We start from the raw sequence: 27978 nt of genomic DNA, 5'->3' as shown, positions 1-27978 counted from the left end.
GGGTTCCAGGCGGGGGCACTCAGGAATCTATTGTACTGAATGGCCTTCCCTTCCCCATTGGACAGAGCCATTCACTTCCAAGTTCATCCTAGGAGAGGCTGGGCAGCCGGTAACTACCCCTACGCTAACCTTGAGTGTCCTCCGGGACTGGCCTGAGTGTGGCACAGGGGTGCAGACACCCGAGCCAAGCTGCGACACCATTAGGGGAATGAAGTTGGAGCAGGAACAAGCGTTTTTTGGGTATTGAGCTGAGACTGTCTGTGGGCAGTCAGACCAGGCCCAGTCTGGCCAGACTGTCCCCCGTCCACTGCCCGCCTCAGCTCCCCACCACTGCAGACTTCATTGAGATGCGTGAGCCACCCAGACGGCCTCTTGAACCCCAGCCACTGAATGTGCTAAGCAGGGCTAATTTATTCCCTTTCTCCTTAATGGAACTGCAGCAAAGCCAGCAGGGGCTGAGTGTGTTGGAGGCAACTGGTGGGGCTGGGGGCGGGAGGGTGGTTCTCCACGGTTCTGCTGTAAGACCCCAGCTCCCTGTGTGACTCAGCATTGTCCCTCTCAAGGCGGTCAGCTCAGAGAGGAGAGCCTGTCGTGAAGGGAGCAGGGACTTGCAGACAAGTACCTGAAGAGTCCTTGCTTACTGCTTCCTAGCTGGGAGCACTGGCCAACCTAGTAGCCTCAGCTTCCTCACCTGTAAAATGGGGACAATAGAGCCCACCTTGCCAGCTGTTGTGAAGAGTGTATGCCAAGCCCTGGGACACAGCGGGCAGGGGCACAGTTGGAGCTTGTCCATACTCGATTCTTGTTGGCCCCTCTTTCCCTCTTGTATCACCCTCTGCTGTCTGGACTCCTGAATTCTGAGGTCAGCTGGGGATGGGTGTGCAGGGAGGAGGCTGTTCTGGGAGCTCTGCTCTGGGGTTCAGGGATTAGAGGTGGGATGTGCGGGCTAAGTTGATTCAGTCGTGCCCGATTCTTTGCGACCCTATGGACTGTAGCCCGCCAGGCTCCTCTGTCCATGGGATCCTCCAGGCAAGAATACTGGAGTGGATTGCCATGCCCTCCTCTGGAGTATCTTCCCGACCCAGGGATTGAACCCGTGTCGCTAACATCTCCTGTATTGGCAGGCATGTTCGTTACCACTAGCGCCACCCCAGATACCAACAAAATGAGGGAGGGTGTGTGGTGGGAAAGTATGGAACCACTTTCAGTGGGCCAGGCTGATCTGGTTGCAAGTCTGTGCTCTGCCACTGACTAATTTTGTGAGCCTCAGTTTCCTAATCTGGGAAATGGAAATGATAACACCTACTCACAGGGTTAGGTAGGAGGTTAAGTTAGCTGCCGTAGGTAAAGTTCCCAACACTTTGTAGGCCCTCAATACACATCAGTTTCTTTCTCCCCCAGGAAGGGGCCTTTGAATCATCTGGTCCACCACTTCACTTGCTGGCTTGGCCAAGGGCCTCACGTCTGAGCCCATTTCAGAAAGAGAGGGATGGTTGGGGAGAGCCCTGGGCTTGGGGTCTCTGACTTGGCAGGCAGGTCAGAGGTCATTTAGCAATAATAATAATAATAATAATAATAAATGTCCTTCATACAAACCTCACATGATGCCACAACAACCCTGAAAAACAACGTGAGCAGGCATCATCACCCTGTTTCACAGGTGGGCAGGCTGAGACCCAGTGAGTGACTCGTCCATGGGCTCATCACTGTCAGTGCGGTCTTAGGGTCCTTGGCTCTCTGCACTTGCCCTGCCACCTGCCTCTTACCCATTCTCTTCCTGCTGAGCAAGACAGCCCCCCTTAACTGTGCTGGGGAGGGGTGTGTGATACGAGTAGAAGGGAGGTTCCTCTTGTTCTCTGCAGTCTCTTGGGAGTAAGAAGTCAGTGTTCTGTTTGACCAGTCAGTCCTTCTGGGACAGACATGCCCCCGCTTCCTGGTCTGGCCCTGAGCCTTGAAGGCACCCACCTTCCTCCCTGCCAGACCTGAGTCAGTGTAGGGGGTACGTGGGGGTTGGTCTGGTGCAGCGACCATCTTTGGGGTTGGGTGGGGTTTGGCCTGTTGCCCCTCTCATTCAGGCTGGGCAGCCACCTGTCTCTTGATTGCCTCCAGCAGGCTGGCATTTCTGGCTGCCTCCTCCAGGAAGTGGCCTCTCGCCCCAGCTTTCTCCTCACCCTCTGGGCACATGAGCCCCACCCCCACCCCAATTCCCCTGCCCTCGGTGCTCCTCAGAGGCCTCCGTGGCTGTGAGAACAGCCCCCGTCTTGCTTCCCAGACCCACTGACCAGGCATTTCCAGCTCCAGGGTCTCTCCTGTCCTCCTCTCCTCATTTATCTCCCCCTCTGGGAGTCAGAGGCCCTTTGTGAAGCTCTTTGTGTGGATCTGAGCTCTCAAGGCTGGGCAGGGGTGGGGGGTGTGGCGTGGACAAAGGGACACCCCTCTCCCCTCTCCATTGTCCTGTCTCTTCCCAGGAGGCCATGTGTGTGTGTGTGTGTGTGTGTGTATACACGTGCGTGTGTTCACATCCCAGCTTGGCCTCTCTTATATGGGGTGACAGGGAGGAATCTTGAAAGGATTCAGAGATGCAAGCCTATACCAAGGCTGAGAGACCCTAGTGGGAGAAAGAAGACTGGGTGCCTTGAGGAGGGGGTGATTGGGCCTGGGAGTGACCCTGGGTCCAGTTGGGTGCTGTCACCCCTCCCCACCCCGAGACCATCATTCGCCTCCCTCTTTTCCCTTCCCTGCTCCTTGTCTCTTTTTACAACCTCTCTCCATCCACTCCCTTATTCTCACCTTGGCATCTGCCCTCCTTGGCACTGACCCCCTTACTGAGGAGAAGCCAGGAGGGCACCCCTCCTGGCCCCTGGATGTTAGTTCCAGGGAGACCCTGTCACCTGCTGCCATCCCAGTATTTTAACATTTTCTTGACTTCTGTCCTGAGCTCAGCCCTTCTGGCCATGACTCCCTGCTCTGGGCTCCAGCCCTCCAACCTACAGGGTGCCTCCTCGCAGGGGTGCTATTTCTGCAGCCTCAGCCTGGCTCCCTTGACCCTGGCTGGCCTGCTGACCCCAGAGTCTCGAATAACACTGGGTGGCTGGCTGCCTGCTGGGGCCTGGCTAAAAATACTCCCTTCTGTGGTGTGCTTTCGGGGCAGTCTGGGGCAGAGGGAGGGTCCAGCCCACAGGCCCCCTCATGCTGTCCTTGGGGAACTTATTCCTCCAGGGCCCTGGGGCCTCCCCACCATCTTGCTGCAACCAGAAGCTCTTGGGTGGAGGGCCTCAGGCCCCAGCGACACCTGGGAGGGACTTTCTGTTGCTGGTGGGTGACATGTGGGCAGAAAGAGGCCAGCTGAGTGCCAAGATCAAACCAAGATTCCCAGCTGGTAAGTGTGGATGGTTGTGTGCTTCATAGCTCGGTTGTGTCCGACTCTGTGCAACACTATGGACCGCAGCCTGCCAGGCTCCTCTGTCCATGGGGATTCTCCAGGCGAGGATACTAGAATGGGTTGCCATGCCCTCCTCCAGGGGAATCTTCCCAACCCAGGGATCAAACCCAGGGCTCCTGCATTGCAGGTGGATTCTTTACTGTCTGAGCTACCAGGGAAGCTGGTTAGGACTTGAACCCAAGTCCAGGCTCTCAGACTGGAGGCAGTACCACTCCAGCCGTAGCTGGTTTTGTTCACGTGGGTTGAATTGAGACTAGTTCTCATGCCCAGCTTTTTCACTTCTCTTGCTTTAGGCTCTGAGCGATGACTTGGGCTCTCCCAGCATCAGCTTTCCTATGTGGGTGATTGGGCCGTCACTAGGCCCATGGCTACTGGCTCAGTGGTTGACAGGGCTCCCTGGGGATGTCCACAGGCTCACCAAGGTGGTGGCCTCTGTCCCTTTTCAGCCTCAGCCCTGGGCCCTCTGTCTCCTCCTGGCCCTTTGGGTCCCTCCCTGTGTCTGGGTTTTCATTCTTTCTCTGGTCTCCAGATGGTTCCCATCCCAGAGGGCCCCTTCGGGGTCTGCAGAGCTGCTTGGAGAGGAGAGCCAGGCCTCTGTCAGTGTGTACGGAGTGGGTGAAGGGGCAGGTACAGGCCGGGTGCTCGGCGTGGGCCTCAGTCTGGGCTCCATGCTTTTAAATTTCTGAGGTTTTCTTCTTCTTCTTCTTGCTTTCTGAATATTCTTTTTATGTTATTACCTGCTGTTCTTGTTTCACGGATGCATTTCCTTCTCTGATCTCCCTGAGGATATTGATAACTTTTTCTTACAGTTTTCTCCCCACTGAATTTCACTTACTTTCTCTCAGTTGCTGTTGGCCTCTGTTATTTCTCTGCTAAGCTTGCCTTAGGAAGGCTCCCCTGCTGGCTCAGATGGTAGAGAATCTGCCTACAATGCAGGAGACTAGGGTTCCATCCCTGGAGAATGTGGTGGTTCCATCCCACTCCAATATTCTTGTTTGGAGAATTCCACGGGCAGAGGAGCCTGGTGGGCTACAGTCTGTGGGGTTGCAAAGAGTTGGACATGACTGAGCGACTAACACTAAGCTTTCCTTAAATGCCTGGGAACCTGGGTTTTCCACTTCTATTTCAAGTGGGAGATTTAAAGGGTGGATCCTTTGCACTGGAGGTGAGGGTGGACACACCAAGGGCTTCTCCAGCTCTCAGGGGTCCGGCTGGGCTGCTATTTTGGGGAAATTGCTGTCGGTATCTTTGGGTTTCTCTTCTTGGGCTTGCCAGATCTCCAGAGAAGTTTTCACTTTTCTGCCTGGGGGCAGGTAAAGGCCTGGCTGCCTGTTGCTCAGGAAACGCCCAGCTGACTCTCTCTTTCCTATTAGTACTTGTGTTCTTAACTGTGCCTGCTGGCCCTGGGGCCAGAGCTCACTCTCTTATCCTTTCCAGGGAATAAATCTCCTGTCTTCTGCTGGGGGTCAGGGAGAGGATCTAGAAATTTAACCACTTCTTCGGTGTCCTACCAATCGGGTTCAGATTTATATTCACACCCTGCCCCTCCCGCCTCCCTCCCCCATCTCCTCCTTGGCTTGCAAAGGGATTCCAAAGCCACTGATCCTGAGCCTTTGGGGGGTCTGCGTGGAAGAATTGGGTGGCTTCTTGGCTTTTTCTGCAGCCAGCTCAGAGTTTAGTTTTCTCAGGCTCAGGGTTCCCACGCATCCATCTGCTCTCCGCCTCCCAGAATTTTGACACTGTTGTCAGGGGTGATAATCAAAATATTTAACAAGAGATCCTAGGGACTGCACTGAGAGTCTGGAGAGGGTCCTGAGGCCCCTTGTGAGCCAAGAGTTAGCCCTTTTGGGTCCAGAGGAGGGGCTAGAGCTTTGGGAGGGTGGGTGCGCTGTAACTAGTCACTGGACTCATTAGTTTTTAGCAACCGCCATGGTTGTGCTGTGCTGAACATCGCTCCTATGGTCTTCTCTCCCCTGTTTTGGTCTTTTTTGATCCTCCAGGCTTTATGCTTTTTTAAAAAAATTATTTATTATTTATATATTTTTGGCTGCGCTGGATCTTTGTTGCTGCACACAGACTTTCTCTAGTTGCACTGAGCGGAGGACTTCTCTCTAGTTGTAGCGGGTGGGCTTCTCATTTCAGTGGCTTCTGGTGCTGCGGAGCACAGGCTGTAAGTGCGTGGGCTCCATCGCTGTGGCCCACGGGCTTAAGGGTCCCACGGCATGTGGGATCCTTCCGAACTAGGTATCAAACCCGTGTCCTGTGCATTGTCAGGTGGATTCTTAACTCCTGGACCACCAGGAAAGTCTCTATACTTTCATTAAAACAAAAAACTTTTCTGTTGCATTAGAGGCGTTTTGAGAGGAGAGCAAAAGTCCACATGTATGTTCAATCAGCCAGCTTCCCCAGAAGTGTCCACCTGGGGTCCTCTGGGTGGGGGCCTCCCTCAACCTGCAGTGGAGTGAGGCTGGCAGGAAGGCTGAGCCTGGTGAGGAGGGCTGCAAGCTGCGGGACCCAGATACAGGGTCTCCTCCACTCTCTTCCTCCTAGATCTGCTGTCTTAGTTGTGGCCTTGAGGCCACTGATGGGATGTGAGGTGTGAAGCCACCAGCAGGTGTGAGAAGAGCAGCAGAAGGGCAGGAGGTCAGAGTTTAGGAAGCACTTCCCAGCAGTCAGGGCTGTGAAGCTAGAGAACAGGATGGTCTGGGGAGGCTCTGGAGTCTCCCTTCTGGAAGAACTTTAAGCCAGGAGGACCCCTTATTGACCCTGGCTGGAGGGGATCTGCGGGAAGGCAGGGGGCTGACTGAGATGATCCCAGTGGGCCTTGCTGCCTGTCCTGCCCCCATAATTTTTTAAAAAATATTTATTTATTTATTTGGCTGCACTGGTCTGAGTTGCAGCACATGGGATCTTTGATCTTCAGTGTGGCATGCAAACTCTTAGCTGTGGCATGTGTGATCTTGTTCCTTGACCAGGAATCAAACCTGGGTGCTCTGCACTGGGGAGCGCGGAGTCTTAGTCACTGGAGCACCAGGGAAGTCCCTCCTATGATTGTTGATTTCTTGACTTCCCTTTGCTGCCTTCCTTCCTCTTTTCATCAGTAGAAAGCTTTTATCTAGGGGAAGCAGAGTTCCCCCTTCTGCAGGGTTAAAGGATAAACCCCTTGTGGAAGAGGAAGTTTGGGGTGTGAGGGGCAGAGATATAAGGACGTCTGGGGATCTAGAAAGAGATGTAAGGGTAGGGAGAGGCCCCAGGAGGCTCCCTTCCCTGGGGCCCAAGGCTGGAGGGAAAGGGGCCACCTCCAAGGAGATGAGGGTCTTGAGGAGGAAGATTGGAGTGGTTCTTACCTCCAGGGCAGCCCTACATCAGCATCTCCTTATAATGAAGCAGGACAGAGATAAAGAATTCTCTGTGAAGCAGCCTCGTTTGCAGACTCTCTTGTATCCAACTTGCATGTCATTTGGGGTCCAAAATGGCCAGAAGTTTCCACTGGCACCTACATTTCTCTTTCTGGGGGTTCTCAGCTCCATCCCCTTCCATTCTTTCCTGTCCCGGTCCCCCTGGCCCTCCTTGTCTGCCGAGTTCCAGCCATAGATCCTTCCTTCCAGCACCTTGCCCTGTGGGGGTGTGTTTTATGTGTGTCTTGTATGCTGTACACAGTTCCTCTCCAGGCTCATTTTTGCTTCTTTCCTTTGGCCCCTTAAACAAAACATACCCCATTTCTAACCAAGTCCCAGCCCTTACTTACAAACTTTCAGGAACAATAATGTGGTTCTATCAGCCTGTGTTGCAAGTTGCTTCACCACTTCTACCATCTCTGTCTCTATCCTCAGCCTTTGCACACCTTCCTCTGCCTCCCAGAGATGCAAACATCAGGAAGGGGATAATCTAGTGCTAGACAGAACCAGGTGTGAGTGGCCTCGGCAAGGCCTGATTGAGGAAGATGTTTCTGATGGATGAGGAGTAGATGTCTGGATGGGAAGTGGTCCCCTGCCCCAGGGATCTAAGATGGCCAGGAATGGTGGGACTGGTTTTTGGTTTCAGCAAGAGAGTCCATACAGAAGGTGATGGGCTGAATAAGGCTGGAGATCTGGGGACCAGGGGAGCAGGGCAGGCCAGCTTTTTTGCTAAAGTGAACAGGTACTTTTAACACTGAGGTTTCATGCTAAGTCATATGAAATTGAAGACTCAAACCTCATTTTAGAAGAGGAGAGTAGGAGAACAGTACGGTAAGAGCAGAGGCCTGTCTGGCAGCGTGGTGCCTCATTGGAAGTTCTGCCTGTTGTCTAACTCGAGTATCTCCTGACCACTTCTCCCTTATTATCTTCAGTGAGGGGCTTCCCTGGCGGCACTAGTAGTAAAGAACCTTCCTGCCAGGGCAGGAGGCTCGAGAGATGTGGGTTGGATCCCTGGGTCGGAAAGATCCCCTGGAGTAGGAAATGGCAACCCACTCCAGTGTTCTTGCTTGGAAAATCCCATGGACAGAGGAGCCTGGCTGACTACAGTCAGTCCATGGGGTTGGGATCTCAAAGAGTCGGACACGACGGAGCACACACACACACATCTTCAGTGGGGACGGGAAGCTCAGGAACTCCCTGCTATGCTTTTCTTTCTGTCTTCTTTACTTGAGAGGCATCCTTCAGTTCCTCCGTCTTCCTGAGTTCCAGCCTCTTCTGGGCTCATGTGCCCCCATTCTACCTCTCCTCTGGCCTGCTCCCAGTGTCTTCCTAACCATGCTGTTTTGGCTTCATCCTGCTGGGACTCCTGGCTCCTCCTCCTTTTGGTGTCCACTCCCCAGATGGCAGTGTGAACTCCATGTTCCAGACAGGGTGCTCTTGCCCAGGGCTCTGGCGGGGAGCTTCTGTCTGGTGGGGGCTGGGTGTGCAGTGTGGAGCTATCAGAGCCAGGAAGGGTTTCAGGGCAGATGAACTTGCTTTTACAGTCACCTTAGGGTGCCGTCCTGGTCTCAGGTTCTGAGATGGTTGTCTGGTAGCTCCCAAGGGTGCCTTGATGAGTCAGGTCTGGTGCAGGTGTTTTCACATTTAATTTAATCCTCACAGCTACCCAGGAGGCTAGGATCCCTGTCTCCATTTTACACAAGAGAAAAGAGGTTCAGAATAGAGAAATAATCTCTTCAAGGTCACATAGCTGGAGTGTCAGGGCCAGGATTTGGACCTGGTCTCTGCTGGCTTTGTACCTCAACCCTCCGCTTTGGCAGGTGAGTGTGGGAACGATGGAGGTGACACTTTGCATATGTGTCTCCTGGCGTGCTCTCAACTGCACTGGGAAGTCAGAAAGGCAAATGCAGCGGTGCCTGCTCCCCAGACGAGGACACGGGGGCTCCCAGAGGGACTGTGCTCCAACCCTAGTCTGCGGTGCTCCCTCTGGCCCTCCGGTCTGAGTCCCTACCCCTTATGGCCTCTGTTCATCCATCCAGGCCCAGGCTGGGGCTGGGCAGGCTGCATCAGTAAGCTCGTTCTCTCTGGTCTATCTGGGGCTGGGCCTGCCCTGCTCTACCCTGAAGCTCCCAGACGGAGTGAGAATAGAACATACCAGAACCAGGATCCAGGGGATCACAGAGGGGGCCTGGGACCGTTTTGGGGTTGGTGGGGGAGAGGAAGCCGCATGATACCATTCAGGGCAGGGGAGCAAATGGGAATCTGCCAGCCCAGGAGAGCTGCAGCCTTGATTTGAGGGGATACAGGGATTTCGCTTGGGCATCCCAGGTGACACCAGTGGTAAAGAACCCTCTTGCCAGTGCAAGAGATGTAAGAGACATGGGTTCAATTCCTAGGTCGGGAAGCTCCCCTGGAGGAGGACATGGCAACCCACTCCAGTATTCTTGCCTGGAGAATCCCATGGACAGAGGAGCCTGGTGGGTTACAGTCCACGGGATCTCAAAGAGCTGGACATGACTGAAGTGAGTTAGCACTCATGCAGGGGTTTTACCCACATCTGACACAGGGTCCATCCAGGGCACACAAGTTGCTTCTGTGGAGGAGTAAAGGAGTCATGTCTGGAGGTGCTTGAGGCCCTCCCAGGAGCTTTTTCCCAGCTCGACCCCCTGGACCAGGCGTGCCTTTCTCCTAGTCTGGAAGCAAGTACCCTGAGAGCCTTGGTCCAGACCTGGCTCCTGACCGCAGGGGCTGCAGCCAGACACTTGTGGGTCAGCTTGGACTTGGCTCTGGGTCTGCCCTTTGGGTTTCTGAACCTGGGGTTGGGAGCCCCTGGAAGCCCTGGGCCCTGCTTGCTTCTGGAGCCTGGAGATGAGGCCGTATCACTCCGTTTCATGCCTCAGTTTCCCTGGCAGCCTGGCTGGTGGCATGCCATGCTTTCTCTCCCCCTTCTTTATTCTTGCCCATCGCCCACCCCTTGCCTGATGCTGGCCCTTCCCCGCCGCTCTTTGTGAGATGGTTAGAGCTCGCCACCTTCCTCCCTTCTCCTTGCCCCCATTTCCTCCTCCCTCTGTTTGCTGGCTTCCTCTCCACCCAGGCCGGCTTTCTCTCACTTGTCTGGTCTTTGGCAGCCTCGGCTCCACTGCTTTTCTCATCTTGGATGTCCCTTTTAGAGGCTCCATTTTCCCTCTTCTGTCCTCATCTCCATCCTGGGGTCCACCTGGCATCTGTCTCAGTGGCCTGGCTCCTCCCGGCCCTCCTCCCTTCTCACACCATCCTGGATGCCTGCATGGCACAGGCTGAGGGCCCTGGGATGAGGGGGACCGGAGAGACTGGCGGTCCCATTTCCTGGCCTCTCTTCCCATTTCTTCACTCTGTAGGAATAACGTGGGAGGTGGGCCCAAGAGAGGAGCCCAGTGTGATGTTCTGGCTGGAGAGGGGTGAGGGGCGCCAGGGAGTGGATGGAGGAAGGTTGTCAGGTGAAAATGGAGCGGGGGAGTAGGAGGGATTTGCTTATCCGTCTGTGTCCCTCTCCATTTGTCTCTGTCTCTGATGTCCCTTGCTGTCTGCTGTCACTGTCACCATCTTTGCCTTTCTGGGTCATCTTGGTTCCTTGGACTGTGGGCTTTAACCCAGCTCCTTTCCGTCTGTGCCTCCCATGCCCAGCTGCCTTCTCTGCCCAGTTCAGGGGCAGACACTCAGTGGGCTGGTTTCCCAGGAAGAGGAGGGGGTTGTGTTTGGGAGGAGGGAGTGGGGTGGACAGTAATTGTATTAGGTGGTTCTGATGCAATTGGGTCTCCCAGACTGGACTCTCCCAGCCTGCCTGCCCCCTCCTTCCACCCTCTCCTCCTGCCCTCTCCATTCATCTCACTCCCCCTCCCAGTTCCATCAGAATCAATTAGACAATCCCTGCTTTAATCTCATTGCTGGAACCTGGGCTCAGACCCAGCAGCCCAGCTCCTAGGTCTGCAGTCTCCATGATGGGCCCTGCAGTGAACACTCTGGGGGCAGAGGGATGACCAGGATGACCTCAGAGCCCCTATTCTCACTTTTCTACCCCTAGATGCTATGGCTTGCCTGGAAAGGCAGTCCCCGGCCCCTGGGCTCCCTAATGGATCAATATACACCATCACTCCAGATCTGTCCCCATCCCTCCCCCACCCATTTATCATGTCAGCTGCTGGGTGGTGATGGAAGTCACTTGGAAAGGGGCCCAGAGGACCCAGGATTCTCAGCTTGCAGAATAGAGAGGGCTGGGGGTGGGGTGGGGATGGGGGCGTGAATAATGAGTCGCCAGTGTCTGAAGGCATTTATTGTGCAAAGAGAGTGATCAAGTTGTCCTTCCCCAGGCAAAGCAGTTTAAGAGGAAATGGTCTGAAATTTGAGAGTGGGGATGAAGGTTAGGTATCAGGAGGAACTTCCTGCCTGTCGGGGGTCACAGACCTGGGTTAGTAGTGGTGAAGGGGAGAAAGAGAATTTATGGACTTACCTCCTTGGGCTATCTATAAGAGGGGGGACCTTTCCTCTTCTCAGCCTCCTCCCCTCCCTCCGCAATGTTGTGCTATGGAAAAGCAAAGAGCCAGAAATGTGTGTGGGAAACCTTGATTCATTCTGGGTCTGCTACTTCTTAGCTGTGTGACTCCTGGCAAGTCACTTTCCCTCTCTGGATCTCAAATCCTATTCCTAAATCACATGTTGGGCTTGGGGGAGGGAGCAGGGAAGGTGTTGGTTCACTCTCAAGTTTAACTGGAATCAGTACAGAATGTGGCGGAGCAGAATAAGGAGGTGCCCTGTGTCAGGGGTGGGTGGAGTGGAGAGGCACAAAGATCCCACCCTCCTGGTGCAGTAGCACTTAGAACCTGGAAGATGATACTGCCCACTGGCCGTAATCCAGGGCTGGGGCAGGGACTCTGGGTTTAGAAGAAGGGATGGCCTGCCTCGCTCCTCTCCTGTATTCATGCAGCCGACCAACCAATCTACCAAGTAACTCATGTTCATAGACCATGTGCCCTGAACCATGCTGAGTGCTGGGTGCCGGGTTCTGAGTGTTGGGAGTACAGCTCTGAATGACTGACAAGGTCCCCTGAAAGCTGGCAATCTGGTGAGGAAGCGGGTGAGGGAGTGAACAGATCTGTCAATAAGAGTGCGAAGTGCTCTAAAGACATGAACTGGCTAGGGGTCACACAGAGACTCGGGACTAGAGGGATGGAAGAACTTTGGTGGGGGCATCAGAGGAGGAAACCTTGGAGCCCATATGAAATGGGACTCCAGCTCTGCAGGGACCCCAGTTCTGTGGCTATGTGGAAGTCCTGAACCTTGAATATGGTTGGGTAGTTTAACCACTGAGTGGGGCTGGGGAAGGAAACCCACCCTTGGTGGAAGTGCTGAGGCTCTGGGGAACCTGGTCTTGGAGGTGAGACCCAATTGGGAGCCCCAGGGAGGAACTGCTATGGCTGAGAAGATTGTGAGCAAGCACATGGAGAGCGGGGTCTGCTCCCACCTGATGGAGGAGAAAGGCTGGGGGCCTCCAGGGAGCAGCCTCTATGCATCTCTCTCGGTGTGAAAGCAAGACCCAGAGCCTCCGATCAGATGCCCAAGCCATTCTCCCCTCACAGGAGCAGCCTTTGTCTCCTCACAGACAAAACCAGCGGGGGCACTGTGGCCCTGGGGACCTGGGACAGAGGAGAATCTGTGCTTACCCTGTCCCCAGGGAGCTGGCGGCTGTGACCTGCTCTCTTGTTTCCCTGACACCTCCTCTGGATGCCGCTGGGAAGTTTCCCGTTCTTCTCCCGATTCGCAGGGAGTGGGGGTGTGGAGGCTGGTGGGGTGAGGGGAAAGCAGCCCCCTTTCTGTGAATGTGGCTTCCATCCCACCTGGCTCTAGACTCTGGAATCTCCTCCTTGGCCTGGCCTCAGAATTCGGGTCTCTGGGCTGTGTAAATAAGAGTGGGGTGTGGAGAAGAAATTTCTCCTCTTTCAAGCCATGGCCAGACCCACTTGGCTGTCTGGACTCTAGCTGAGGGGAGGAGGCAAAGGGAGGAAGGGTGGGCCCAGGGGCTGGCAGGGCTGGGAGACAGGCCTGGGGGTCTGTGGGAGCCTGCACAGGGCAGGAGAGACAAAAAGTCCCCAGAGAGTTGGTTAACCCTCCGAGGATGGCGGCCAGCTTTTCAAAAGCTTCACTGTGGAGGCCAAGGTGAGGAACTGGGGGGCTGTTGTCAGGTATCCACATGGGGGCTGCAGAGAGGTTGGAATCTGATGTCAGGTCCCTTTGACAGACCAGGTCTGCCCAGGCTCCTCTTTATCTGTGGTCCCTTATATCCCCTGCCTCTGATCCATTCTGTGGAATCCTGCATCTCTATCCCTGACACTTGGGGGGCCTGGAAGGAGAGACAGGGGGTGGGATACACATTAGAACCTACCAGATGCAGTTTCTGGTGCTTTGAGGAGAAATGGATTGAAATCGAGACATGGATTTCTGGGATTGGACCCCTCCATGCATCCACAAAATTTGAAAGGGGAAGCATAGGGAATCCCTGCTAAAGCTTCCCGGGAGGTTCTGGGGATCCTGTAGCTGCTGTCCCTGGGGTTCTGATCTCCTTTGGTGATGAAAACAGAACAGAGGATGTGTGACTTCCCATGAGGCACCAAACCCCCAAGGACACATTTCTGTGTCTCGAGGACACGCACAAGGGGGCAGGATTTCACTGACCTTCAGGAGCTGAGAAAGTGCACAGGCATGAAGCTCAGTGAGGTGTGGTGGAGCCAGGGGCTGGGAGGGGAGAGCTTGGAGATGCTCCAGGCAGGGCTGGGCCTGGCTTCTTATCCCTGTCAACCATGGTCTCTTCCTTCCTCTCTGGAGGGTCATTGGCTTAAGGACACCTCCTGCTGGCCGGTGGATGAAATTAAGGACTCCCCACCTTCTGAGCCCTAGTCATCAAGATCTCCTTGTCCAGAAGGGCTGAAGCTTAGAAGTAGCTTCCTTTTCTTTCTTCCCATCCTCTCTTCTTTCCTTCTGTTTGATGAATACCTGTCATGCTCTTTGGTGTTGAGGTGTTAAGAATCCTCATAAGGAAAATCACCTTGTCCTCCTCTCTCAGTCTAGGCAGGGCCAGGCTTCAGCCTATCTGAAGAACTTCCTTCTGTTTAACAAATTCAACCAGTGATCCCTTTCGGTTAAACTTTGCTCCACTTGCTCAGTTTCCTCACATCTCACAACATATCCAATTCCTTTGGCGCCAGGCTGGGGGGCCTGTGGAGATTATAGGACCTGTGCCCCCTCCGCCCAACCTCCGCCACCAGAGAGAAGGAAGGCCCGCTCTGCAGCCTGGCAGAGATTTCGACAGTGCCAGGCACTTGGCTGGAGGTTGTTGGCAAGAGCAAAGGCAGGGTCTGCTAGGGATGGGCTCATATGCTCTATTTCCACCTAACTTCCTTGGTACCCCTTCTCCAGCTTTCATCCAGGGCCTCCTTGGTGATGTATGCTGCGGGGCAGGAGGCAGTTGGCAGTCCCCCTTGCTTGGAGATTGTTGGGGGCTGAGGTTTGTCTTTCTTCTCTCTCTAGCCAGGCCGTGGCAGGGCCCCCTTCCCTCTCCTTCATTGTGTTCACTGTGCTCCTGCCAACCTCCCCCAAAGCGCTTGTCTCATGGTGGGGAGCTGAGCTGAGGATGTAGGGGGCCTGACAAATTTGCTGAGTGGGGGAAAGCTTGGAGGCAGGAGTGAGCTCGCTGAGAAACTTGGTCCTCAGGCCGCAGGCTGGGAAGGAGGCTGATGTTGTCTCTGTGTCGCCTTCCTCCCTTGAGGAGGAGGGGGCCAGAGAGACGGCATTGCCATGGGGAAAAAAAAAACCGGCCCTGAGAAGGTGCCCAGGGAAGCCCAGGCGGGGAGTGCAGGCAGCGGTGGGGGGCGGGGGCGGGCCCTTGGCTGGTGCTCCAGCGGCCTGTTACCGTGGGGAGGCCCTGGCAGGGTCTGCTCTCAGCCGCAGCTCTCCAGCTCTCCCACCCCTTTTCTTTCTGGGCTTGGCTGGCTGGCTCCCTTCCCAGTTTCTCTGCAGCGACAAAAACCAGGGGCAAAGCTCACCGCTGCCTCTTCCCCTCCCCGAAGTCTGTCTGTGGGTCTCCCTCTGCCTGTGTCTCTCTCTCTCTTTCCCTCTCTCCAGAGTCCAGCACCTCCTTCTCACCCCCTCTTCTTCCTGCTGCCTAGTGCCAGGGACATAGTAGGGCGACCCTCCCCCCCCCAGCAATATTCCCGAGAGGCCCCCAACCCCCATTCACATCCTCTGAGCACAGCAGAGGCAGAGAAGGGTCCCTGACGTCTGATGGCGGCCACGTGACACTTGGCGATGAGAAGGGGCGCACCCTGAACCCTGAGGGGTGGTTCAGCCATAGCTGTGGGTGGCCCGCCAGCTCTCATCCGTCAGAGCTGGTTCAGCCTGGGAGGCAGGGGCCTTTCCAACTCGTGGGGGCGCCTTTGGATGCTCAGAGCTCCTTCCCTCCCGTAGTTGTCTGGAGAGGGATCCAGGCAGCGGAGTTGGGGTGTGGCCAGGGTCAGAGGTTGCTGAGTTGGAACAGCCCTGTCTGGGAGGTGTTCTCACGTGCATGCCAGGCCCACGGATGTTTCTGCTTCAATCAGGGCAGCTGGAGGCCTCCGTTTAAGTTAATCACATTATGCTCTGGGGAGCAATATGGAAATTGGAGTGAGGTCTGGAGGGAAATCCGCACACACAGGCACACACACGCACACTCACACACTCACTGCAGCTTGGAGCACAATGCTGCCACCACCGCCGCCCAGGCTCGCGCCGCCGCTGCTGCGCCTTCCCCGCAGGTGGACGCTGGGCGCCTGGCACCGCCTCTGCTCTGCCCGCTCAGCCTCGCCTGCGGTCCTCTCCCCGAGCCTCCTACGAAGTTGCCGTGCCCGCCCCCCAGCCCGCCTGGGAGACCGGCAGGCGGAGGCCGTCAGGCCGAGGGGAGGAGAGAGGCAGCAGCTGGAGGAAGTCCCCCAGGGTGGAAGCGCCCTGCAGCCCCCGCGCCTCCCATCGGGGCTTCCGGGCAGATGGAGCTACGTCGGGGCCGCGCCGCGGGGGCCCCATCGAGCTCCTCCCGCTAGAGGGGCCGGGACACCCGGGCTGCTCCTGCGGGGCTAAGCGTCCCGGAGACCCCGGGGCGGGGCTCTCGCCTTGTTCCTCACCGCCTCTCCAGAGCAGCCGGTCCTCCTCCCCCTCCCCCGAACCCTAACTCTCGCGCTCAGGGTGGGGGGGCACCCACCTCGGGGGTCGACATGACTCGACTGAGCTGGTGCTTCTCTTGCGTGATTCGATGGAGCAAGTACCTCTTCTCCTGCTTCCTGCCCCTGCGCTTCTGTCTCCGAAGACAGGTAAACTCACCTGACACCTGCTCCACTCTTCCCTACCGGCACTCTCCTCGGGCTTATCACCCTCGTGCCCTCAGGGACACCTACCTTGAGTGGGTCAGTGTGGTTTTCGTGAGACTTTGGGAACTCCTGGGGAACCCCCTCCCACGCATGGATCCACGTTGGGGAGTGGACGCCCCTCTGCCAGGGGACAGCATCTGGGGTTCAGGTCAGAAGTCTAAAGGATACCACTGGAGTCTGTGCGAGGACGCTGGGGACCTGGGCACAGAGGAACACTTCTGGGGTGGGGGGCGTTCCGCATCCCTCTGAAATTTCTGTGGAAAAGGAGGGCAAGTCCCTGGAAATGCATTCCCTCCGCCCCCGCACTGGACTCAAGAGGTTTCAGAGTTAAGGCTGGGCCCTTAACAGAGTGAGGCTGTTAAGACTTAACAGAGTGAGACTTGACAGAGTGAGACTGTTAAGGCTGGGCCCTTAACAGGGTGAGAAATGAGCCTGGTGGATGTCAGGAGGGACTTCCTGTCTCTTCAGGAGGATGGAGGGACCTGAACCGAGGTGGAAAGGATGGGGGCTGGGGCAGTAGCTGGGTTATCGAGGGAGGAGGGGAGTGGTGGGACCTGCAGTGCTGTGGGTGGGCGTGCCATGGCTGAGCATCTTTCTTCCAGAGATCCTTACTGTCTTCAGGGTGTGTGTGCTTGTGTGTGTGGGGGTGGGGGAGGCTGGGGAGAGGGAAGAGGTGGGGGCCTAGCTGGCCAGCAGAGTAGGGAACTGGTGAAACTGCCTGTAACCTTAAATCCTCCCCTGGAAGCACAGAGAGAATTCTGAGAACGTGACCTTGAGCCCCCAGAAAGGCTCCAGTGAGGGGAGGGATTTCAGGGGCTGGGGGTCTGGCTTTTGATCTACTCCCCTTTCCTTAGGGAAACTAGAGAGGGCCCTATCATATGGGGGAAGGGGCTCAGTGGTATTCAGGTTAAGAGTCAGTAGAGCTGGTCTGCCTGGATTTGAATTCTGGGTTTACCATGTCTTAGCTGTGGACCTTGGGCAAGTGACTTACTCTGCCTGTACCTTAGCTTTCAAACATGTGGAATAGGGATTATAAAAATGCCTCTATCACTGGCTTGTTGTGAGGATTAAATGATGTAGGACATTTGGAATGGTTACCAAGTGCTTATTCCATAGTAGGTACTCAGTAAATATTCGGGGTTTATTCTTGTTGTGCCTTTCCAGCAGGCTCTCCCTCCTTGTAGACCTTCAGGCAGGGCAGACATGGGGTATGTGAGGATGGAGGGATTTATCCCGGTATACACTCTTCCCATCACATGCATAGGAAGGATTTTTCCACTCCATAAGAAGCCTGAATGTTCAGCTCCTCCTCCCAGGTGCTGCCTCTGGGACTCAGTTTCCCCCACTGCTACTCCGCAGTGAGGAAGAGGTGCCAGCAGGCTCCAGTCCCTCCAGTCACCCAAGGTGTGCTTTGAAATCTTCTAGCAAAATGCATTGGGATTGGCTGGGAGGCACACGCTGCGGACCGCGGGGCCAGAGCCCCATCTACGTTCCTGTGGGCTCTGAGTTCAGATGCTGCTGAGTCCAGCTTTGCTGACGGGGGAAAAGGCAGCCTGCAGCAGGAATGGCCAGCCGAGACCAGGTCAGTTGGACCCCAGGCTACTTGGCAACTCCCCCTCCTCATTTGCAGAGGTTGAGGATGACCTCAGTGCTCCTGGGCTAGGATAAGAGTCGGGGGCCAGGGGTGCGGGACTTGGTGATCAGCTGCAGCTGTCTCCCTCCAGCCTCTGAGAGTCCGAGTCAGGCAGGAAATTAGAGCTGGGGAAGAGATCAAGATCACCGAGTCAAGTTCTGGGAAGGATTTTATTAAAAATTGTTAAGATTTGGCCCAGATGCTGTCCCCACCCAGGGTGCTGGTGGAGGGGAGTGTGAATAATGTTCCTTCCTGGGTCAGCTGGGCCCAGGCAGGGCCTGGTTGGAAACTCACTTTCCTTCTTAAAGAGCATTCTGATTTCTGGAATGCAAGGAGGCGACTCCGTCTCATATTAGAGGGGTGGTGGACATGGGGGAAGGGGCTGGATGTCCCTGGCCCATAGGATACTTTGGTGGGCATTCAGATGAATGCCCCATTCTCCAGGCTGATGTGTCTCAGGTCAGGCTTGATGAGTAGAGCATGGTTGGAACTTCAGACCCCATGCACCCTTTGGTTGCAACCTAGTTCAAAGAACATCCTGTCCAGTGGTACATGGAGGCTCTGCTAGGGCCCTGAGCCCCCCAGGATTCAAAGGCTAATTTTTGGGGGGGTGGAGGGCAGGGAGAGGTGGTGTGGCTTATCTGAGCAGAAACCCTGTGGCTTCTGTTCTCACTCAGAACTCAGGCCCCAGGGCTTACCAGCTGTTAGTCACTCAGTTGTACCTGACTCTTTGCGACTCCATGGAATTCTCCAGGCCAGAATACTGGAGTGGGTAGCCTTTCCCTTCTCCAGGGGATCTTCCCAACCCAAGGATTGGACCCAGGTCGCCCGCATTGCAGGCAAATTCTTTACCAGCTGAGCCACAAGGGAAGCCCAAGAATACTGGAATGGGTAGTCTACCCCTTCTCCAGCAGATCTTCCTGACCCAGGAATCGAACCAGGGTCTCCTGCATTGCAGGAGGATTCTTTACCAACTGAGCTATCAGGGAAGCCCCAGGAGCCAGTCAGTCTCATCCTGACCCAGGTGGCAGCACTGTCCTTGGCGTCCCTCTCTGTGTCCCCCTGTCCCCAACCCAAGGTAGTCCTGGGCCTGGGCAGCTGACCTTCTCCTCGGCCAAGGAGTGGGGAGGACAGTTAACATATCACCTCAATGTGGGACCATAAGCCCTAGTCTCTGGGTGACACTTTTGCTAGAGGAACAGCAGGAAAATTCTCGATACCCACAAGATGTGTTATCAGACGCCCTGGACTCCACTCTCACACATGGTAGCTATGTGATGCTGAGCAAGTTGCTGGACCTCTTTGTGCCTCAGTTTCTGCATCTGTAAAACAAGAGCTGTAGGAGGCTTAAATATGATACCACAGTTACATGTATGATTAGTTAATATTGCTCTTTCCAGGGGCACGGAGCGAAAGGACATTGCCCAAGGGGGCCAAAGGGTATAACGCAGTTACCGAGGGCTTTGGTGTCAGATTCCTGGGTTCTGTGCTGTTGGAATCTGTGGTTGGACGTTGGTGGGGAATCCCAGCACCATCTCTGCTCCTGCCTATTGAACGGGAGGCCCTGGTGTGTGCGGCCCTATGTGAAGGCAGCGGGTTGCAGGGTTGGCAGGGGAAAGGCAAGAGCATGACTCTGGTCCTACAGTGTCTGGACAGCAGGTGCTGGGAGCCACAGCCCTGTGACACCGGGCGATCCCACCCCTCCCTCCGCTGCAGTGTTGTCCTCTCTCAGATGAGGGGGCTGGTTAGGTGAGCGGTGCCCGAAAGCCAAACCCTCCTGGCAGACTTGTTTAATTTAATCTGGCAGAACGGCTTTAAAAGAAGAAAAAGCCAGCTCTTAAAAAGTGCACTTTTCATATTTTGTAGAAAAGATTTTGTAAGATAATATAGATCTGGGGCTTCTCTTGACAGATCAAAAAATCTGACAGTGTGGGCCATGTCACTGATCCATAGCAGCTGTTGACGAGGAGCGGGGTCCTCTTTAGCTGAGCCTTCCAGCTCTCTGGGTCTCTGAGGGACTCCTTGCCTGCTCCTTTCATTTACCTTCTGTCGGGGCCCTTAAGGTTTTGACTGTGACCCCTAGAAAGGCTCCAGGTCTTTCCAGCTCTGACATTCCGTGACCTTTGAATTTTGTGACCCATGGTGACTGAGAAAAGACTTGATGCTCCATTAGGAGATGGGCTGACAACAAGAAGAACTTTCTGATGGAAAAGTGTGGAAGGAGAGGAGGAATGGGTTGGAGGGAGCGGGGATCTTGGCCTGGGAAATCGGTGGTCTCACACCAATTTGTGTGGTCTCACCCCACAGCACCTGTGGGGCTGGCAGGGACCTTTGAGACCATCAGCTCTGTCATTTTGCAGGTGAGGAAACAGGCTGGGATACAGGTGTGCCAGGCTCAGGCGTACGAGGCCTGTTAGCTCTGTTCCTGCCCTCACTCACCCTTCCCTCTGCCTCAGTTCAGCGCCGGCCCCAGAGCCTGCAGTCCTGGCTCTTTCCTCAACTGACTGCTGAGCTAGAGGCTGGAGGGCCATGGGCAGCGAGCAGGAAGGCTGGGCCTGCAGAGAGGAGAGTGGGGTTAAACACCAGCCGCTGCAGAAATGGCTGGGGCAGTGGGTGTCATGGCACAGGGTGGGGACAGGTGCTGAGGCTTCTGGGATCTCAGCCTGGAAGACCCAACCAGCCCCACAGCTTCTGCCTGTGAGTCCCTGGTCCAGGCATGGGGTCAGGACCCCAGGAAGGGCGATACTGGTCCAGCCTCTGGAGACTCCCCCTTCTGGGAGAGCTCGGAGATCAGCATGTGGCAGGAAGATATGGTGCTAAGGAAAGTTGGGTGTGTTGGCAAGGTATGGGAACATCCTTTCAGGGGGTGCTGGAGTGGACCAGGAGGAGGGTTTGGGAAGGGAATGTACATGTGTGTGTGCTAAGTCACTTCAGTCGTGTCTGACTCTGTGCGACCCTATAGACTGTAGCCCGCCATGGTCCTCTGTCCATGGGCTTGTCCAGGCAAGAATCCTGGAATGGGTTGCCATTTCCTCCTCTAGGGGAATCTTCCCAAGCCAGGGGTCAAAACTATGTCTCCTGCGACTCTTAGATTGCAGGCAGATTCTTTACCACTTGTGCCACGTGGGAAGCCCCTGGGAAGGGGATGCATGCTTGCTGTGTGTGTGCTAAGTCACTTCAGTCATGTCTGACTCTGTGTGACCCTATGGACAGTAGCCCGTCAGGCTCCTCTGTCCATGGGATTCTCCAGGCAAGAATACTGGAGTGGGTTGTCATGCCCTCCTCCAGGGGATCTTCCCGACCCAGGGATTCAAACTATGTCTCCTGTGACTCTTGGATTGCAGGCAGGTTCTTTACTGCTGAGCCTCCGGAGAAACCCTGGGAAGGGGATAGTAAGTGGTAGAAGTAGGAAAATATGTCGGGACCTATTGATTGGTAGATTGATCCAATTGTTTCTACAATCATGTCTGATACCTGCTATGTGCCAGGCTCTCAGGATACCAAACACAGGACAGGTCCTTGCCCAAGGAACTCTCCTTGTGTGGGTGGAGCAGGGGAACCAGCTGGGAAGGATGAATAATTGGTAACAGGGTCCTGAAACAGGATCATCACATACAGTTAGAGACACTTCTGGTGGCAGAGTTGAACCTTCAATGGGGAAGATGGTGATTGGGTAGGAGGAAAGACTTTCCGACTGTGAGAGATTAAAATACAAGAGAGACCCCCATAGTCTCAGAAAAGAGGGATGGGGGAATTCTGGGGGCCGGATTCTTCCAAGAAGACCCTCAGCGCTAGGGTTCTCTACTCCTGTCTTTCAGTCCCAGCTCAAGGGACTGCAGAGGGAGCTGGCCTGGGGGCTGCAGGGCCCCCTTGGGCTGCGTGGGAGGCCAGACAAATTGGTGTCACTGTTACTTGGTCTTTGGCCTTGTTCAGCATTTCTGGGAAGCTGCAAGGTGATTTCTCAGAACTCTTGAGATAGCTGCCGGCAGGCACATCTAGCGATGCCAGCTGTAAAGGGCAGGGCTGTGGGAGCAGGGCGGGGGGAGATGGGGTGGGAATGAGTGCGGGGATGGCAGGGCTGAGCTGGCTGAACCCTTGGGAGGGCTGGCAGCGCTGGTGGTGGTGGCTAGGGGTGGGCTCAGGGGCTCCCAGAGAGGCCCCTTCCTATATTGCCCTGAGCTCCAGCCAGTCGAGAGGGAGGGTTGGCAGGAGCGTCTGCCTGTGGTCATCCCCAGCAGTGGCTGCAGGGCCCACTACATGTGGGACTCTGCTTCATTACAGTGTTGGCTAAACTGTCATTTGAGCCCTGGCAGGCTTGGGAGGGGATATCCAGGGGCACTGTGGTTCTGGAAAGGGATATAGGGTAGGGGCAGAATCCTTGATTGCTCCACGGCTCTGCAGAAGGGCTTGGAGAGATGTGAGAAGGGCCCTGATTTTTCACCTTATCATGTCGCCATCAGAACAAAGACTCTTAACTCAGGCATCCGCCCCAGGAGGGACCGGAATGAGACATCTTGCTATAGGGTCCTCCCCTGACCTCTCGGAATCGCCAAGGAGTAGAGTCCTCTGTGCAGTACACAACCTGCGCTTCCACACATGGCAGCCCTTCCCCAGACAAAGTGTGAATGTTTCCCTCTCGTTCTGGGGTTTCCTAGGTAGATGTCCTGACTGGACTGTGGGCTGGAAGCCAGTACACCTGGCTGGACAGGTCCACCTGAGGGGAGAGGCTGGTCGTATAGATGCTACGCTGGGATGGCACCGCGTGTGGTGCTGACAGAGAGTGGTGAAGGCATGTTCTTGGGTGAGTCGGGGAGAGAGGCAGGGGATGCATAACCCTTTTTACATGTGGCCCAGGGCATGTACCACACGCTGGTGTGTGTGCATAAGTCCTCAAGCAAGAGGACTTTCTTGCCAAGTTACTCAATCCAAGAAAATGGTCTCAGAGTGCCTACTCTGGGTGGGGCCCTGTCCTCGGCATTCTGTGTGTTTGTGTGAGTTGGACTGTGTGTCCTGGTGTGCGTGTGTGTGTGTGTGTGTGTGTGTGTGTGTCTACAGAAGGGGGTGGGGCTGAGCCCTCTTTCCCTCCCCTGGAAGTCTCCAAAAAAATAGTGTGGGTGATTCACCAGCCCCACCCACCCTCGCTTGGTCCAGCTGTGGCCAGAGCTCAAAGAGGAAAGTTTCTGGGGGGACGGTGGAGGGGGGAGTTGAGACAATGAAGGCGCGGGGCAGATTTTGTTGGATTCCCCTGCAGCGAGCCCTGGGAATGCATTTGGAATCTGTACCCCTCGTCTTCCCCCCCTACCCTGGACCCCAAACTCTAGTCTCTGGGCTAAGGTGGTAGGGGGCAGGGAAGGGCTGGCAGGAGTGAGTAGGGGGGACAGCGTTCGGGAGAAGTAGGCATGTGGAATGGTGGGAGGTGAAAACGGCCCTGGGAGGGGGAGCCGGGGAGGCGGAGGAGGAAGCGGGGAAATGCAAACCAAATGTTGGCCCAGGGCACAGTCAAGAAAAACAGACTCTCGCGGGAGCCTGGAGCGGGGCTCCTTTAGGAAGGGCAGGAAGGGCTGGGACAGATGTTTGGAGAAAAGAAAGAAAGAAGGGGGGAGGAAAAAAAGTAGGAAAAAGTTGGAACGAAATTCACAGCCCCAAGGGCAGGGCCATTTTCCAGCCATCCCAGGCCTGGTTTCTCTTGAGTCGAGTGAGGTGCAGGCTCAGAGCTCACTGAACGCGCACCAGAGCCCGACCTAGCTAAGTGTGTGCAAGGGAGTGTGTTCCCAGGGCAGGAGGGCATGTGTGTGTCCTTGGAGATGGGACGGGCCTGAAGAACCACAGTTCCGGCTGTGCCATCGCTTGTCTGTCTGTCCCTCCATCGGGGTTCTGGGGGTAGGGATCTGTGGGGGGTAAAGCAGACTTCTGGCCAGTAGTGCTGGATCGAACCAGAAGGCAGGAGCAGCCCGGTAGCTCACAGGGCTTGGGTGTCTGGGATTGGGGGTACAGGGGAGGTTTGGGGGGGAGGGGCTGTCTCCAGTAGCTGTCCCTTTGTTCCGCCTTCTGCTTACCCCTTGCAAAGCAAAGGCTTCAGACCCTGCAAGCCACCAGTGGAGCTGGGAGGCGGGAGGAGACAAGAGGCTGGGACAAGGGGTGGAGTGGGGGGAGGAGGGGGAGGGAGGGTGAGTTGGAGGCAGGCAGGGCGAGCGATGCTGACTGAGCCAGAGCCGAGGCCGCTGCGGACTCAGAGCTCCCGTCTGCCTGCTCTGTGGGGGCTGTGAGCTCCGGGGGACCATCCGCCAGCCCCAGCGTGGCCCCAGGGACAGCACTCAGCGAAGATGACATGGATCTGTCTATCCTGCATGCTCTGGGTAGGTGTGGTTGTGTTAGCTAGGAGGTTGAAGCCCCTACCCTGGTCCCTTCAACCTTAGCCTGATGCTGAGAGCCTGGGTGGGGGGAGTGCTGGCTGTGAAGGAGGGGGCCTTTCTGCCTCTGAGGGACCGAATTGAGTAGACTCTCAGCCTGAGTCCTTCCCCATCAATGGGGGCCCCTCGCCCCGGTTCTGCTGGTCGGTCCAGCCCCCCCACCCCCCTGCCCTCTCCCCCAGCTGAGTCCAGGAGCTGTGAGGCAAAGAAGCCATCACAAAGTTGGTTTCTTTTTGGAGCTTCTCCTGTCTCCATTCCCACTCCCACCCTACCCCTCCCCTGCACTGGGGGGGAAATTCGTCACCCCTCAAGTTGCTCAGCCTCAGAGTTTGAGGAAGGCGCGATGGTAGGGGGCCTGGGGAACAAGGGATATTAACGTAGAAAATGAAATCTGGAGAAGCCTGGCTGGAGGGAAGTTCTGCTTGGATTCCGTCACTTTTATCCCAATTTCAACTTCTAACCATTGCCACCTCTTCCTCCACAGCCCTCCCACCCTTACCAAGAACCACCCCCACGCACCCCCTAGTCCCGAGGAGGAAGACACGGCCTTGTCTTTCCCCTTTCTTGGCCCCAGATTCGGGAAGATGTGTGTCGGGCGAGTGCCTGAGGGGTAGGCAGGCAGGTCTGGGGCCACACGGTGAGGGTTAAAAGTCTTGAGGCCTGTCAGAGGGAGAGAGGGGGCTGACGGCTGGAGGGGGCAGGGGCTGGAGACCCTTTCCTCAGAGGGGCTTGGCTGGGCTGTCAGGCTGGGCGAAGGCATGCAAGGGTCAGGAGGGCGAGGAAGTCTTCCCTGGCAGAGGTTAATGTTGGTCTCTGAGAGAGTGCCGGCTGGTTTGGGGGATGGCGCTTCAGTCCCGGGTCCAGATGTGGTCTTCCCTGCCCTTTCCAGATGTGGTCTTCTCTGCCCTTTCCCTGTTCCAGCCGGCCCTGGGGAGGACCCTCCTGGGCTTAGGCTGAAGCCCAGGCTGAAGGACAACAGTGGGACATCAGACCTAGGCAGAGAGGGGAAGTGAGGAGCATTGGGATGAGGGCATTTGGGTGGCGTGTGGGGCTCTCAGTAACAGACTGAAGGCGTCTGGAGCGTCCTGCACAGACGGGGTTCTCTGGGCTGCTGTCCACATCTGTATAATGGGAGCCATGGCCAAGTTCATCTCTCCAGGCCCTTCTGGCTCCCTGGGCCCACCTCTGGAAGGCCTGTAGACTGTGCTGAGGATGGAGCCGGGCAGGGAGGGAGGCCTGTGGCGGGAAGGTTGGTGGTTAAACTTCCGGGGTGATGCTATTGTGGATGGAGACAAGGCCACGTCAGCAGAGAGGCTGTGGGAAAAGTGCCTCGTGGCTGTGAGCCTCAGTTTCCCTGGGGGGTGAAATGAGGGTGACGGAGGGGAGGTGCCAAGAGGTGAGCATGAGTGCCTTGTCCAGGTGACTCCTCTCCCCGAGAGCTGGGAGAGGGGACTGGGGACCAAGGGCTGGTGTGGATGCTACGATTTCTCTAAGGTTCTCCCCCCTCCTTTTCCTGTCCTCTCTCCTGTGACTCTCGGCCCCTGTCCCTCTCCAGCTTCATGGGACAACCCAGCGGGCGCCTTTCTGTGGTGGTGGAAGAGGCTGGTGGAGTGGACTGGGGAGGAGGATGTCTTTTCCCCATCCTGCTCTGGCCTGGATGCCCATCACCAGGGTGGGCCCAAGTCTGGGGGGGCGGCGAGGACTGGTCCTGGGGCACAGTCCTGATCCCATCAAACTTCTTGTCCCGGATCCTCCCGTGCAGTTGTCCCAGCAACTTTCCTCCTTTTTGCATGGACCTCTGTGGGTTGGGGTATAAGTTTGTAGCAGGGAGGGGAGGACTAGCTGGTGCAAATTATGGAGAGGAGATACAGAGGTCCTGGAGACCTTGACAAGGGGGCTGCTCCCATCTTGAGAGGCACCTGCTGGTGGGAGGTGGGTGGCCTTTGTCACGAGGCAGGGCTAGGCTCAGATCCTCCTCCTGTCATTTATCAGATGGGTAGCCTTGGCTATCACAGTTCCCTTCTTGAGCCTCAGTTTCCTGATCTGTAAAATGGGGAGAAGAACACACACCTTGTTTGGCTGGGGTGAGGACAGAGATGACATGCATCAGAAAACCAGGTACCCAGCACATAGTAGCTGCTCAGTAAATGTGGGTCCCTCATCCCACTCCACAAGACCCTGCTTGGCTCATAGGATGCCCTGCATCCCAGGTCTGATGTGTGTTGGCGGGGTGGAATCTCCCCAGGAATAGCTGCACACATTTCATCCACGGAGTCATCTGTCCATAGCACATAGTTTTAACAAGCTGTAGGAATAAAAACCACTTTATTAGCTGAGGTGCGTAGCTGTATATCATGCGTAACTTGATTTTCTCATCAAATGCTCCCATTGTTTGCTATTATATATTCAAGTATGGTTTATTTAGAAAATAATTACATGCCTATTAATTGAGGTTTTTTGGTGTTAGAGCTGCAGGCCCTGGGAGAGGGCTTATTAGGTGGGGCTGAGAGAGCCACAAGGCACGGCCAGGGGCCAAGTACAGCGCTGGGCCTGTGCTGAGTGAGCCGTGTGGCCTCTGGCTCATCAGTTGACTTTTCATCCTGAGTTTCTCACAGGAACTTGGATGCTGTCCTCTGAGGCTGCTCGCAGCTGCAGACAAAGAAGTGTTCTCTCTTCTGGAGCCCGTGTCCCTCCCAGCGCTAAGCACACATTTTTGTCAGAGGGTCCTTGTGAGCTCCCGGTTGCCTGGCGTGCACTCCTGCCCTGTGAACCCAACTCAGATCCCTCGGTCCCGAACTCGCTGTCTTTGGAGTTTCATTGGCCTGTAGGGTTATGCCCACCGTGGGGCCTCCTGACTGTGGGCTTGGGAGCTAGGCTGGGTGGTGTGACACTAACAAGGTCTGAAATAAAACAGACCCCTTTGTAAAATTTTTCAACATGACATTCGAGGCCCAAAGTCAGGGAGCAATACGGTACTGTTTTTCTGTGGTGCTCAGAGGAAGGATGGCAGGCCAGCCAAGAGAGCAGTGCCTGGGTTTCATCCTGCCTTGTCACTTGGGAGCTCTGTGACCTTAGGCAGGTGACTTCAAATCTCTGTTTCTCCATTGGTTTCCCCACCTACCTATAGGGTTGTTAGGTTTTAAAGGAGCCAATACATTTTAGAATAGTGTCTCTCCCCCAGTAAGGGCTCAAGAAATGTTAGCTCCCTTTCTACGACGGTGCAGTTCTAGGCCACACAAGGTTAGAGGCACAACTAGGGCCTGGCCCTCCAGCCTCCCCATCCAGGGCTTTCCATTCTGGGGATCTCCCGGGAAGGGCAGGTGGGGTGTGAGGACAGTGTGAAGGCTCAGAACATGCAGGCTTTCTCCTGCAGGCAACATGCATAGTCAGAGCACGGATTCCGGGGACAAATCCTGGCTCAGCCACTTACTAGCTGTGTGGTCCGGGCAGCCAAGTAGCCTCCCTGTGCCTTCCTTGTCTCCAGGTCCTTGACTTACACTATGTCGTTTGAACCTCACTGTAATTCTGTGAGGTAGGAAGGGCAAGGATGGCTAGTTCCAGTTTCTGGCCAAGGCGAAGGGGTCCCACAGAGGGCAAGTGGCCTGCCCAGGGGGCCATGGTGGGTTCAGTGCTCCTGAAAAGTGGAAGGGTATGGGCTGGGGGTTTTGCA

At 55.7% G+C, this 27978-nt stretch overlaps 1 protein-coding gene across 1 annotated transcript in view; it reads left to right on the top strand.

Annotated features, from left to right (window-relative positions):
- Positions 1-24102: 24102 nt before the first annotated feature.
- The window catches only part of TNS1 (tensin 1), a 219627-nt gene continuing 215751 nt past the window's right edge, over positions 24103-27978 (top strand). Inside the window, exon 1 of the mRNA XM_044937778.2 lies at positions 24103-24254. Within this exon, the coding sequence (XP_044793713.2) occupies positions 24222-24254 (33 nt within the window). The 5' untranslated portion in view covers positions 24103-24221. The remainder of the gene's footprint in view (positions 24255-27978) is intronic.

The sequence above is a fragment of the Bubalus bubalis genome, chromosome 2 (genome assembly GCF_019923935.1).
Source record: "Bubalus bubalis isolate 160015118507 breed Murrah chromosome 2, NDDB_SH_1, whole genome shotgun sequence".
Taxonomy (NCBI): domain Eukaryota; kingdom Metazoa; phylum Chordata; class Mammalia; order Artiodactyla; family Bovidae; genus Bubalus; species Bubalus bubalis.
The sequence above is the reverse complement of the archived record's forward strand: the minus strand, read 5'-3'. Positions and strand labels throughout refer to the sequence as shown.